A 12,268-nucleotide genomic window follows, 5' to 3' on the forward strand; every position below is an offset into this window, starting at 1 on the left:
TGGATAGAGGAAAAGAAAGGTGGAGATGAGACAGACTGGTCAAGGAGGCGGGGATGGAGCCAGTAAAGGTGAGTGTAGGTGGGGAGGTAAGGAGGAGATAGGTCAGTACAGGGAGGACCGTCAGGTCAAGGGGGCAGGATGAGGTCAGTAGGTAGGAAGATGGGGATAGGGGATAGGTGGGAGGAAGGACAGGTTAGGGAGGCGGGGACTGGCTGGGCTGGTTTTGGGATGCAGTGGGGGAAGGGGAGATTTTGAAGATTGTGAAGTCCACATTGATACCATCGGGCTGCAGGGTTCCCAAGCGGAATATGAGTTGCTGTTCCTGCAACCTTCGGGTAGCATCGTTGTGACACTGCAGGAGGCCCAGGATGGACATGTCGTCTGTGAAATGGGAGGGGGAGTTGTAGTTGCTCAGTGCGAACCGAGTGTAGGTGTTCCGTAAAGTGGTCCTCGAGCCTACGCTTGGTTTCCCCGTTGTAGACAAGGCCACAATAGGAACAGCGGATGCAGCATACCACATTAGCAGATGTGCAGGTAAACATCTTGATGTGGAAAGTCATCTTGGGGCCTGGGATGGGGGTGAGGGGGAAGGTGTAGGGGCAGTTGTAGCACTTCCTGCGGATGCAGGGAAAAGTACCGGATGTGGTAGGGCCTGAAGGGAGTGTGGAGTGGATAAGGGAGTCACTGAGAGAGTGGTCCCTCTGGAAGTTCTCCTCCTTGTCCTCACCCTCAACAACTTCTCTTTCAATTCCCAGACAAAGGGGGTAGCCATGGGTGCCTGCATGGGCCCAAGCTATGCCTGCTTTTTTGTAGGTTTATGTGGAGCAATCCCTCTTCTGTACCTCCCACGGACCCTAAACCCCACCTCTTCCTCCGTTACATTGATGAATGTATCAGCGCCGCCTCGTGCTCCCATGAGGAGCTCGAACAGTTCATGCATTTCACCAGCACCTTACACCCCAACTGTAAGTTCATCTGTACCATCTCTAATACCTCGCTCTCCTTCCTGGACCTCTCTGTCTCCATCTCCGGCAACCACCTAGAAACCGATATCCACTTCAAGCCCACCGACTCCCACAGCTACCTAGAACACTACTACTACCCCCCACCTTCCTGCAAAAATGCCATCCGCTATTCCCAACTCCTTCACCTCCGCTGCATCTGCTTCCAGGATGAGGCATTCCACTCCTGTATATCTCATGTCCTCATTTTTCAAGGACTGCATTTTCAAAGACCGCAACCCCAACCCCCCAGTGGTCGAGAATGCCCTCGACCGTGTCTCCCGCATTTCCCGCAATAACAACCAAATCAGAATCCCCCTCGTCCTTGGGTACCACCCCACCAACCACCGGATCTAACGCATCATCCTCCCACACTTCTGCCATCTGCAATCTGGCCCCACCATCAAAGACATTTTTTCCTCCCCACCCTTATCTGCCTTCCGGAGGGACTACTCTCTCCGTGACTCTCTTGTCCGCTCCACACTCCCCTCCACCCCAACCACACCTGGCACTTTTCCCTGCATCCGCAGGAAGAGCTACAACTGCCCCTACAACTCCCCCCTCGCCCCCATCCCAGGCCCCAAGAAGACTTTCCACATCAAGCAGATGTTCACCTGCACATCTGCTAATGTGGTATATTGCATCCGCTGTACCCATTGTGGCCTCCTCTACATCGGGGGAACCAAGCGGAGACTTAGGTGCACTGCAAAGCGGTCCCCATGCTCAGTTCGCACTAAAACACTGCACCTCCGGGTTGCGAACGATTTTCAACTCCCCCTCCCATTCCTCAGACGACATGTCCATCCTGGGCTTCCTGCAGCACCACAACGATGCCACCCAAAGGTAGCAACTCGTATTCCACTTGGGAACCCTGTAGCCAAGTGGTATCAATGTGGACTTCACAAGCTTCAAAATCTCCCCTCCCCCTAGTGCATCCCAAAACCAGCCCAACTCGCCCACGCCTCCTTTAACCTGTCCTTACTCCCACCTATCCCCTCCTCCCACCTCAAGACCCACTCCCATCTCCTACCTACTAACTTCATCCCGCCCCCTTGACCTGTTGGTCCTCCCCGGACTGACCGATATCCTCCCTCCTTCCCCACCTACGCTCACCTTTTACTGGCTCCATCCCTGCCTCCTCGACTGGTCTGTCTCCTCTCCATCTATCTTCTCCCCTATCCATCTTCAATCCGCCTCCCCCTCTATCCCTATTTATTTCAGATCCCCCTTCCCCCTCCCCCATTTCCAAAGAAGGGTATAATTTTCCTGCTCCTATGATGGTGCTTGGCCTGCTGTGTTCATCCAGGTGTACACCTTGTTATCTAGGAAAAACTGGACTTGTTTTCCTTTGGAGCAGATAGTTTTAAATGGCGATTTGCATTCAAGCATTCAAAATTGTAAAGGTTTTCTTAGATAAGGCAACAGTTTGTAGCTGACAAAGGAGTCAGTAACTAGAGCATAATGATTTAAAATTCTTTTCAAATGAAATAAGAGACGATGAATTTTTTTGTTTAATTGAAGAACATTGTTATTTGGAATACACTTACTGTAAGTGTGGTGGAAATAAGAATAAATTTGAAAATTGAATTGAGTAAATAAATGAATGGGGAAAGATTTGCAGAGAAGATTTGAAAGAAGAAAAGAATGGATCTTATTGGGTCGCTCTCAGAATAGTGATATTTAATGGATACAAATGAATTCAAAGATGTCTTTACAGCCATTTCTGAACTCTTCTTTGTTCTCTTGCATTTCCTGAATAAAACATCTTTCTTCCATCCCAATGGATAAACTGTTATGAAACTTGTAGCCAGTGGAATTTTTTTCAAACACAACTGTGTTTTGTTATAGCTTAACACTGTGCAATTTGATAGTTTAAAACATGGAATGCCATGTCTCTCAATTGCAACAATTGAAGCTAAGCTTACATTTGTTTGCTTAAAGGTACGTAATGTATGCAATAGAAGCATGTTTTTATTTTGTAGAGACATGATGCCGCAAAAGACAAATTACAGTATTGCTGGTGAGTAAGCAATTCCACTTTTAATCATTCATTTCAATAACTTTTTTTTTGGCAGGTTTTATATCTATTCATTTGGAAGTGATGCATTCTGACATAATAGCATAATAGAGACCACATAATATAGAATGAGGGGAAAGTTTTCAACTTTCTTTACATTCCACTTACCATTTTATTTAGATTATTTGCATTTCTCATCTGCCTTTTACTTCATGTTCATTGTTCTGTACTTTTGTGCTAAAATGCTTTAGGTTTGAGGTTGTAAACATGCTCACTGAACCAGTAGATTTGGTTGCAAATGTTTTGTCAGCCTGCTAGGTAACATCATCAGTGCGCCTCTGGTGATGCACCGATGTTCTGTCCTGCTTGTTATTTATATGCCTTGGTTTGCCAGGACGGTTGGTATTCCTTCCAGTTTTGTTTCTCAGTGGTTTGTACGCCAGGTCTATTTCAATGTGTTTGTTGATGGAGTTCTGGTTGGAATATCAGGCCTCCAGGAATTCCCTGGCGTCTCTCTCTGGCTTGTGAGCTCATCATTGTGTCATCCCAGTCAAAGTTGTGTCCTTCGTTGTCTGTGTGTAGTGAGACAAGTGAGAATTGGTCATGTCTCTTGGTGATTAGTCAGTGTGTGTGTATCCGTTTAGTCAATTTTCCTCTGGTTTGGCCTGTATAATGTTTCTCAAAGTCCTTGCATAGTATTTTGTCTATTACCCCAGTTTTGCTGGTTTTGAGTATGGGATCCTTTTCATTCATCAGTAGCTGTCGTAGGGTGGTTGTCAGTTTGTGGGCTACTCTGATACCTGGGGGGCTGAGTAGTCGTGTGGTCATCTCTGAAATGTCCTTGATGTATGGTAGTGATTCTAGTCATTAGGTGTTTTCCTGTTTGTGGTCTGTCTTGGAGGTAACAGTGGAACATCTTCAACACAGAAGAGATAACAGACTCATGGACAAAGTACAACAGACCATCAGACAGACAATAGTTGGGACTATAAACTAACACCGAAAAAGGAAAATGGAATGCATAAGAGAGGAAAGCCCTGGAAAGACCCAAGAAAAAGCAGGAACATAATCTTACCTGCGCACAATGGAAGCACGACAGTAATCTTCAATAGAACCCAATAAGTCAAGAAAGCTAACGTAGTGCTAGGAGATACTGATACCTACCAGCGGATGGCAATAGACTTGACACCATTGCTGGGAAACAGGATTACAATGAACTCGAAGAAATTACAGAACTCCGGAGACATCAGCAAGACAGACTACCAAAAAAACGAAACCAGCCAACACCACCTGATTCTACAGACTCCCAAGATAGACAAATCGGGGAGTCTCCCTCGGACCCATTGTTTCAATGCTAGGTACACTAACATATAGATTTGCCCAGAAACTACCTAAGAAATTTAAAATACTTAGGGGACAACACTACCTACTCCACCCAGCCAGCCCAAGAATTCCTCAATATCATCAATGACACCAGAACAGATGAAGACGAGATGATGCTGATGATATCCTTCGACGTAACAGCGCTGTTTTGCTCCGTAAACATTGACCTAACCAAATAAACAATTGCCACACTGCTAAATGAATCAAGTAAGCAGACAACTCAGGACACCACCAACATCAACAGGGACACCACCATGAAACAACTAGATTTGTGCCTCTCAACACACTTCCCCTTCAACAGCATATACAAAGTGAATGTATGGACACATGAACACCAACTAGCCACCAAGAGACATGATCAATTCTCACTTGTCTTACTACACACAGACAACAAGGGACATAAAATTGACTAACATGTCGATAGTCCTGTGTACAAACCACTGAGGAACAAAACTGGAAATAATACCAACCACCCCAGCAAACCTGAGGCATAGAAACAACAAGCGGGACAAAACATTGATGCTTCACCGGAGGCGCACGGATGATGTTACCTACCAGGGTGATGAAATTTGCAACCAAACCCACCAGCTTGGCAAGCGTGACTACAACGTCATGCACAACCTGAGCAACAAATCTTCTCAAGCTTTTAAATGCTTTAGATTTGTTGCAAATATCTTTAGTATGTGTCTAATTCTAAATGCTTTCTCCATGCTTGTATGATTGCATCATTGTGACTTGCTCATTTGTCTGTTCAGACGCTTTGTATACATTTGACTGGCCAGCTCATGAACGCTGTAAATGAAATAAGGATCTGACTAGCCACACTGTGCGGATAGGAAAATGCGTTTGCTTATCGAAGCCAAATTTCAGATTCTCACCCTATTTTGCTTAAGCCATAGGAGAGGGGATTTTAAGCTTTAGGTTGTATTTAATAGGAGAAGCGATTTAAAAATGAAGTGAGAGATTGTTTTTGAAATATTTCATTTTTATTTCTGTTTTGTTTGAACCTGGGGTTACAATATAGAGAAATGTAAGTAGAAGATTTTGTAAGGAACTTGTGCTCCTATCAGAGGCCCTGTGTGCTGCTCTAGGCTTACTGGCAAATCTATCAGCAGGAGATTCAGGAGCGAGGGTATACAGAGAAGAAGGATAGTGGTAATAAAGAGGAAAAGTGATAAGATAGTGAGAGAGGCAAGCGGGCTGAGAAAGGAGGAAACCGAAGCCTAAAAGTCCACTCACTTCTGATCCCCCATGCTCAAAGCCAGCATGGTGTATTACCAACTAGAAATGACCCATGGTCCACATGAGTTAAATGTAACTGCTTAGCTCAATCCGAATTACTGCCTCATTTCCTGTTAATCATGAATTGAGGCCAATTCTCTTTGCAGATCTGCTTCTGAACCATAAGCACAAAAGTTGGCTTTTTTTTAAGGTTTACTGCTTTCCATTTTCTAATGGTAATTTCTATGAACTATTCAAACAATTAATTTTTTGCTTTTAAATTTTTTTTTTTGGTTAAGTTCATGTTGAGGATTGTGGCAGTCCTTATCTTTTTGTAGTTTGGTTATTGGCCTCCTGTGGAAGAGAGAAATTTAAATGTGATGCTATCCCATGCAAAAACCTGGCCGTTCCAATTTAGCTGATACTGTTCCTTATTTTGTTTTAGGAAAAAATTATCTTGTCAAGTTACTTACTTGTTTAAGGTCTATTGAGCATGTTGGCAGTTTGTTTCATTTCAGCACATCTGAATTGTATGTTGCTGTGAATACCAGATCAGTATTTCTAATTTCTGAAGTTGTGTGAAATTTTCTTCACCCTTCCAATGAGGGATGTCTTTGACTCTAGTAAATCTCTACTGTTGGTACACTAAGCAGATAAATCCCTTTTAAAAGTCTTGTACTAGACTGTTGTAATTTTCTAGCCAATTCTGCTGTCCAGACTATAGTGATGAAGTATTTCTATATCACAGTAGAATTCATTTAATGAGAATCAACATAGTTCAGCAAGTACCCCAAACTATTCATTTCCATAGGCCTCACTGTTTGTTCTGCCATGCCCTCTGCTTTGGTTGAAAATTTTGCATCCCTTCGATGTGACTTTTGTGTTCTTGTGCAAATTGGATTTAAGTCCTCTGTTAGAAGCAGATTTTACACTTGAGGTTGGTCCTTTATGCTCCATCTACCTATGTATACTTACGTTAAGTATAGTCTGAATCAGACATTTCTTCTGGGTGACAAAATACTAATTCTTTGTATCTTTTCCACACAAAGGAATGGATGCCCTGCTTCATGCACCTCTTCGAACGCCATTGCAACAAATTGAGGTAAATCAGCATTTGTCTTTGCAAGTACTGGTGTATGTTTAGGATTGTACCTATAACTGTGAAGCTAAACAGTTTGCCTTCAGTCATGTGAGCAGGAAGAATTATGCTTGTATGTTTTATATCTGTGATTGAATTTACAAACAACTTTATGCAAGCATGTTTGTATTAATTTAGTCTGATTCTCATACTGAAGTTACAGCAATTTTATAAAAGGTGAGGTTCTTTTTTGGCAAATATGTGTTCCGTTTCCATTTTGATACTTTAAAATCAAGAACAGCATTTTCAAGCAAAATGTCCAATATTTGAGTCTTAATGTAATTGTCTTCCCATTTTTAAACAGCACTGTCAACACATTGAGACTGTCAGTAAACATCAAAGTTTCCCCATGTCTGGGGTTGAAATACAAGGAGATCTTGAAGAGCCAGTCCAGTCTTCTGAAATGAAAGCTGCAATTACACTTTCTAAAAAAATTGACTTCAAATCTTTTTTGACTGGAATTGATTCTACAGAACCAATACATACTCCTGCCTGTTTTGACAGTGAAAAGGAGAATGCTAATAAGTCCTGCAGCTCTATCGGAAAAAATGAAGTTCCAAAACAGCAAAAGACAATAGATTTTAAAACATTCTTAAATAGCATAAAGCAGAGTGATGCTGACCGCAATAAAATGGTGTCAATGGCTTCCATTTTTGAGGAACAAATCTTGAAACCAGCAGACAATGGTATTCTTCCAGCTTGTGGAACAGTTAAAAATGTTGAAACAACAAATAACTTAGTAATGAAATTTAATTCAAATAACAATTTAGATTCAAACAAAACTGTGCAGTTTCTGGATCAGGACAACGATATGGAGCTTACCAGAAGCCACACCGTTGCTATTAATCATTTTGCCTTGGGAAATGCTACCACTCTTCATTCAACAACAGTACCTAACAATGTAGAGGCCATAGGTAGTGAAAGCTCAACGCACTCTTCCTTTCTTCAAGATAAAACTGTTATATTTTCTGGAGAAGATTATATGGATATGACCAGATGTCATACTGCTCCTATTGATGTCAGGAAGGTAGAGCACCTCACAAATCAAAATCAACTGACCTCTGTCGCAATTCAAGAAAAAGATAAATCGATGCTGTCCTCTTTTATTCCTAATGAAGACAAAATATTCTCAGATAACAGACGTTGTGGCAAGATTAGTCAAAGTGAGGCTTTAGTTGCAAGTACACTGACCTTCAAATCTATGCCTGTTTCGTCATCTTTTCCCAGTGATAAAACCATCGTATTTTCAGAAGCAAATGATATGGATATAACTAAAAGTCACCTCATCACAATTGACAGTGGAAGTCTTGGGCAAGTTAGAAATGAAGTGAAGTGTTCAGATAAAAATACTTGGCGACAAAGTACTTCTGGATCTGTCTCATCATTTGGTAAGAATGACAGAACAATAGTATTTGCAGAAGTAAATGATATGGACATAACTGAAAGCCATACAGTCATGATTGACAACGGAAACATTGCTCAAGTGAAAAATGAAACATCAGCTTCAACAAAATTGATTTCAAAGTGGAGTACAGTTGGGCCCTTTTTGTCATCTTTTCCCAGTGACAAGGCAATGTTATTTTCTGAAGTATATGATGTAGACATCGCGAAAAGTAATTCAGTCCCAACTGAATATGGAAAACTTAGGGCAGTTGCAAACAGGACAGTGGGTTCAAATTCTTCTTTTCCAAGTGATAGAACTGTGGTATTTTCTGATGCAAATGATATGGACATCACAAAAAGTCGTACAGTTCAAATTGACAGTGGAAATCTTGGACAAGTTACAAATGGAACATTGGCTCCGAAGAAACTGTCCTTGAGACACAGTACTGTTGAATCTGCTCTGTCTTCTTTTCCCAGTGATAAGACCGTGGTATTTTTGAAAGCAAATGATATGGACATTACCAAAAGTCTTACAGTTGCAATTGAGAGCGAAAACCTTGGGGCTGTTGCAAGGCCCATTGCAGGTCTAGACAAGAAGACTTGCATTGAGAATAGATCCGCATCTGTTCTGTCCTCTTTTACCAATGATAAGACTTTGGTATTTTCGGAAGCAAATGATATGGATATAACCAAGAGTCATCCCTTCACAACTGACGATGGAAACTTTGGGCAAGTTACAAATGAAGCATTAGCTTTCACTAAAATGCCTTCCAAACAGACTGTCCCTGAGTCTACAGCGTCCTTTCAGGCTAATAAAACTATTGTGTTTTCAGAAGCAAATGATATGGATATAACAGAAAGCCACACTGTTGCGATTGAGAGTGGAAATCTTAGACACATTCCAAATGAACCATTGGAATCAGTGAAACTAACTTCAGCTGAGAATACTGCGGCATCTGCTCAACCACCTTTTTCCAGCAAAACAACCCTGGTGTTTTCAGAAACAACTGACATGGACCTCACCAAAAGCCATACAGTCGTAACTGAGAATGAAAACCTTGGGCTTGTTGAAAGGCCCGTAGTGGGTTCAGATAAGATTTTTGCTGAGAATGCATCCACGTCTGCTCTGTCGTCTTTTCCCAATGATAAGACCTTGGTGTTTTCAGAAGCAAACGATATGGATATAACTAAAAGCCATACTGTTACAATTAATGGAGGAGACCTTGGACAAGTTACAAATGAAACATTAGGTTTTCGAAAAATGACTTCTAAACCTCATGTGTCTCAGTCTATTTCATCCTGTTTTGGTGATAAGACTCTTGTCTTTTCAGAAGCAAATGATATGGACATCACAAAAAGTCATACAGTTGCAATTGAGAGCGAAAACCTGGTGGCTGTTGCAAGACAAAATGTGGGTTCGGATAAAAAAATGTCCATTGAGAATGCCTCAGTGTCTGTTCTGTCATCATGTCCTAATGATAAGACCTTGGTATTTTCAGAAGCAAACGATATGGATATAACTAAAAGCCATACTGTTACAATTAATGGAGGAAATCTTGGGCCTGTGGTAAATTGGACAGAAGGTTTATGTACACCTTTTCCTAGAGATAAGACATTAGTATTTTCTGACACAAATGATATGGACATCACAAAAAGCCATACAGTTCCAATTATCAGTGGAAGTATTGGGAAAGTTGGAAATGAAGATTTGAGTTCGCCGAGAATGATTACCAAACTGACGGATGCTGACTGTTCTCTCTTATCCTTACCCAGAGATAAATTCACAAGGTCTTCAGAAGCAGATGGCATAGACATAACCAAAAACCGTACGGCTGCCACTGAGTGTGATGGATCTGTATCAGTTATAAACGAGTCATTAGGTTCGGTTATCATGACTTCCAGATTCACTGCTCATGAGTCTGTTCTGCCACTATTCACCAATGATAAGATTCCAGTCTCTGAACAAGATACACCAGTTAAAAAAATTGATGGCACGTCCATTTCCAGTAAGTATGATGTTTCCAGTAATCACAACCTTTTCCAGTTGGAGCTTGAAAAGGGACAAAAAGGTTCTGGTAACCATCCAAGCAATATAGAATTTGTCAACATAAAACCTGCAGTTGAAAACGCTCTGTCTAATATTAATCAAGCTGTCCATACACTTGGTACTTCTGATCCTTTAACCAGGAACATGGAAATCACTGTCCTAAATACAGAAGGTGACGCAGAGAAAGATGGAGAACATGTCAGTTCACTGTGTGTACGTGAAAAGATAAATGGGAAAGAAATCAAAGAATCTGCATTTTCTATGGGGAACTCTTCGGATTCTATCCTGAAAGGTAACAATGACCTTGAAGCTGAGGAAATATCGTGCCTGGTCAATCAAAGTAGTGAGGCATCTTCTGAAGAACTAGTTGGGCATCAAGTTGATGGTACCCAAACTGGAAATATGGATGATGTAACTGAATTTGAAAATACAGCCAATAAAAATATGGGACATAATCAATCCAGAAAGTCAAGTCTTGCTAACATGCAATCACTTCAAAAATTGAACACTGTGACCAATGTAACTTATGACACTTTTTCAGAAAAGCCTCCAGTGGGTGAAAAAGGTTCTACAAATTGTCAAACCTGGGATGCAAAGTCACGACTTTTGAAGCAAAGTTCGCTTTTTAAGGGCACATTTAAATTCAATCTTTCTCTAGGAATCTTTCCTCCTAAATTGCCTAGTAGAGAAAATTTGTACAAAGCTGTAAATTCAAATCATCAGGATGTCGCAAAATCATTAGGAGACCATCTTGGTTCTGACTCACTTCTGAGTACAATGTACAAACCAAACAAATTTAAAGTAGATTCAGATATATTAAGACCTAATATTGACCCTAAAAAAACCCCAGGCCTCCAGAACAAAAGCCAAGCAACTGATCGTGACAACATAGAAAAAGTATTTGATCAATCTGAGCCATCGGTCTCCTTGAAGTCCAGTGATATGAACTGCCTCTCTAACTCTGAACAACTTGGAAAAGAAGATTCATCTACTTCTGAACAGGATGAGAATGCTGTAAGTTGCCAAGGTCTTGGAGGTTTGAAAATTATGAAATCAGTAGAAGAAAAGCTTTACCATAAACGAGCATGGAATGAAGAGGAGAAGAACAGAAATTCATGCAGCAGAAAGAAAATGAGAAATTTGCATCCTGAAGATACTGATTCTTCAAGCCAAAAGGTAACTGAAAAAATTGCACAAGTATTTTCCAGCTTAAAATTGATTTGTATTAATAGTCTGCGTGTGTTTAAACTAAATTTAATCAACCAATAAATCGGATGAAAAGACAAACTTATTTGGAAAGCTATCTTAAGCTTATAGCTTCCTGCAAAGGAAACAGCTGAACTGAAAAGGTGGCCTTCTGGAATAAATAAATTATTAATTACAACCAAAATTAATGTAAATCGTTGTCCTTTCTGTTCACCTTGTTTTCTGTTTATTGGGTGGCACGGTGGCTCAGTGGTTAGCACTGCAGCCTCACAGCGCTAGGGACCCGGGTTCAATTCCAGCCTCTGGTAACTGTCTGTGCGGAGTTTGCACATTCTCCCTGTGTCTGCGAGGGTTTCCTCTGGGTGCTCCGGTCTCCTCTCACAGTCCAAAGATGTGCAGGCTAGCTGGATTGGCCATGCTAAATTGCCCATAGTGTTCAGGGGTGTGTGGGTTATCGGGGGATGGGTCTGGGTGGGATGCTTCAAGGGGCAGTGTGGACTTGCTGGGCCGAAGGGCCTGTTTCCACACTGTAGGGAATCTAATCTAACCTAATCTAATCTGAGGTGAAAAATAAATTCCAGAATAGTTATTTGGGCATGGAATTTTAAGAAATCCAGGCAAGGCCTCTCCTGTGGTGGTAACATTTTATTCTCTGGACAATGGCTTATTTTGTAATTCTTTTGATTTAATCTTGAACCAAAATGTTTCAATTTATTCAGGTTGGAGTTTGGATTGCCTGAGTAATGCAAACATCTAGAAAAGTAATTATGACTGCCTGGTCCTCAACTGAAAAAAGGCGATATAAGATGCAAATTCCATCACAGTGCAAATAGTAAATTGAATAACAGCTTACCTTCCTTACTATCAATTCC

At 41.3% G+C, this 12,268-nt stretch overlaps 1 protein-coding gene across 3 annotated transcripts in view; it reads left to right on the top strand.

The window, feature by feature from the left end:
* The window catches only part of knl1 (kinetochore scaffold 1), a 96,080-nt gene that overhangs the window by 36,172 nt on the left and 47,640 nt on the right, over positions 1 to 12,268 (top strand). For all 3 annotated transcript variants that reach the window (XM_048538389.2, XM_059649308.1, XM_059649309.1), the window contains 3 exons: positions 2,984 to 3,021; positions 6,672 to 6,724; positions 7,065 to 11,366. In XM_048538389.2, coding sequence (XP_048394346.2) covers positions 2,984 to 3,021; positions 6,672 to 6,724; positions 7,065 to 11,366 — 4,393 coding nt within the window. The remainder of the gene's footprint in view (positions 1 to 2,983; positions 3,022 to 6,671; positions 6,725 to 7,064; positions 11,367 to 12,268) is intronic.

The sequence above is a fragment of the Stegostoma tigrinum genome, chromosome 10, assembly GCF_030684315.1.
Source record: "Stegostoma tigrinum isolate sSteTig4 chromosome 10, sSteTig4.hap1, whole genome shotgun sequence".
Taxonomy (NCBI): Eukaryota; Metazoa; Chordata; class Chondrichthyes; order Orectolobiformes; family Stegostomatidae; genus Stegostoma; species Stegostoma tigrinum.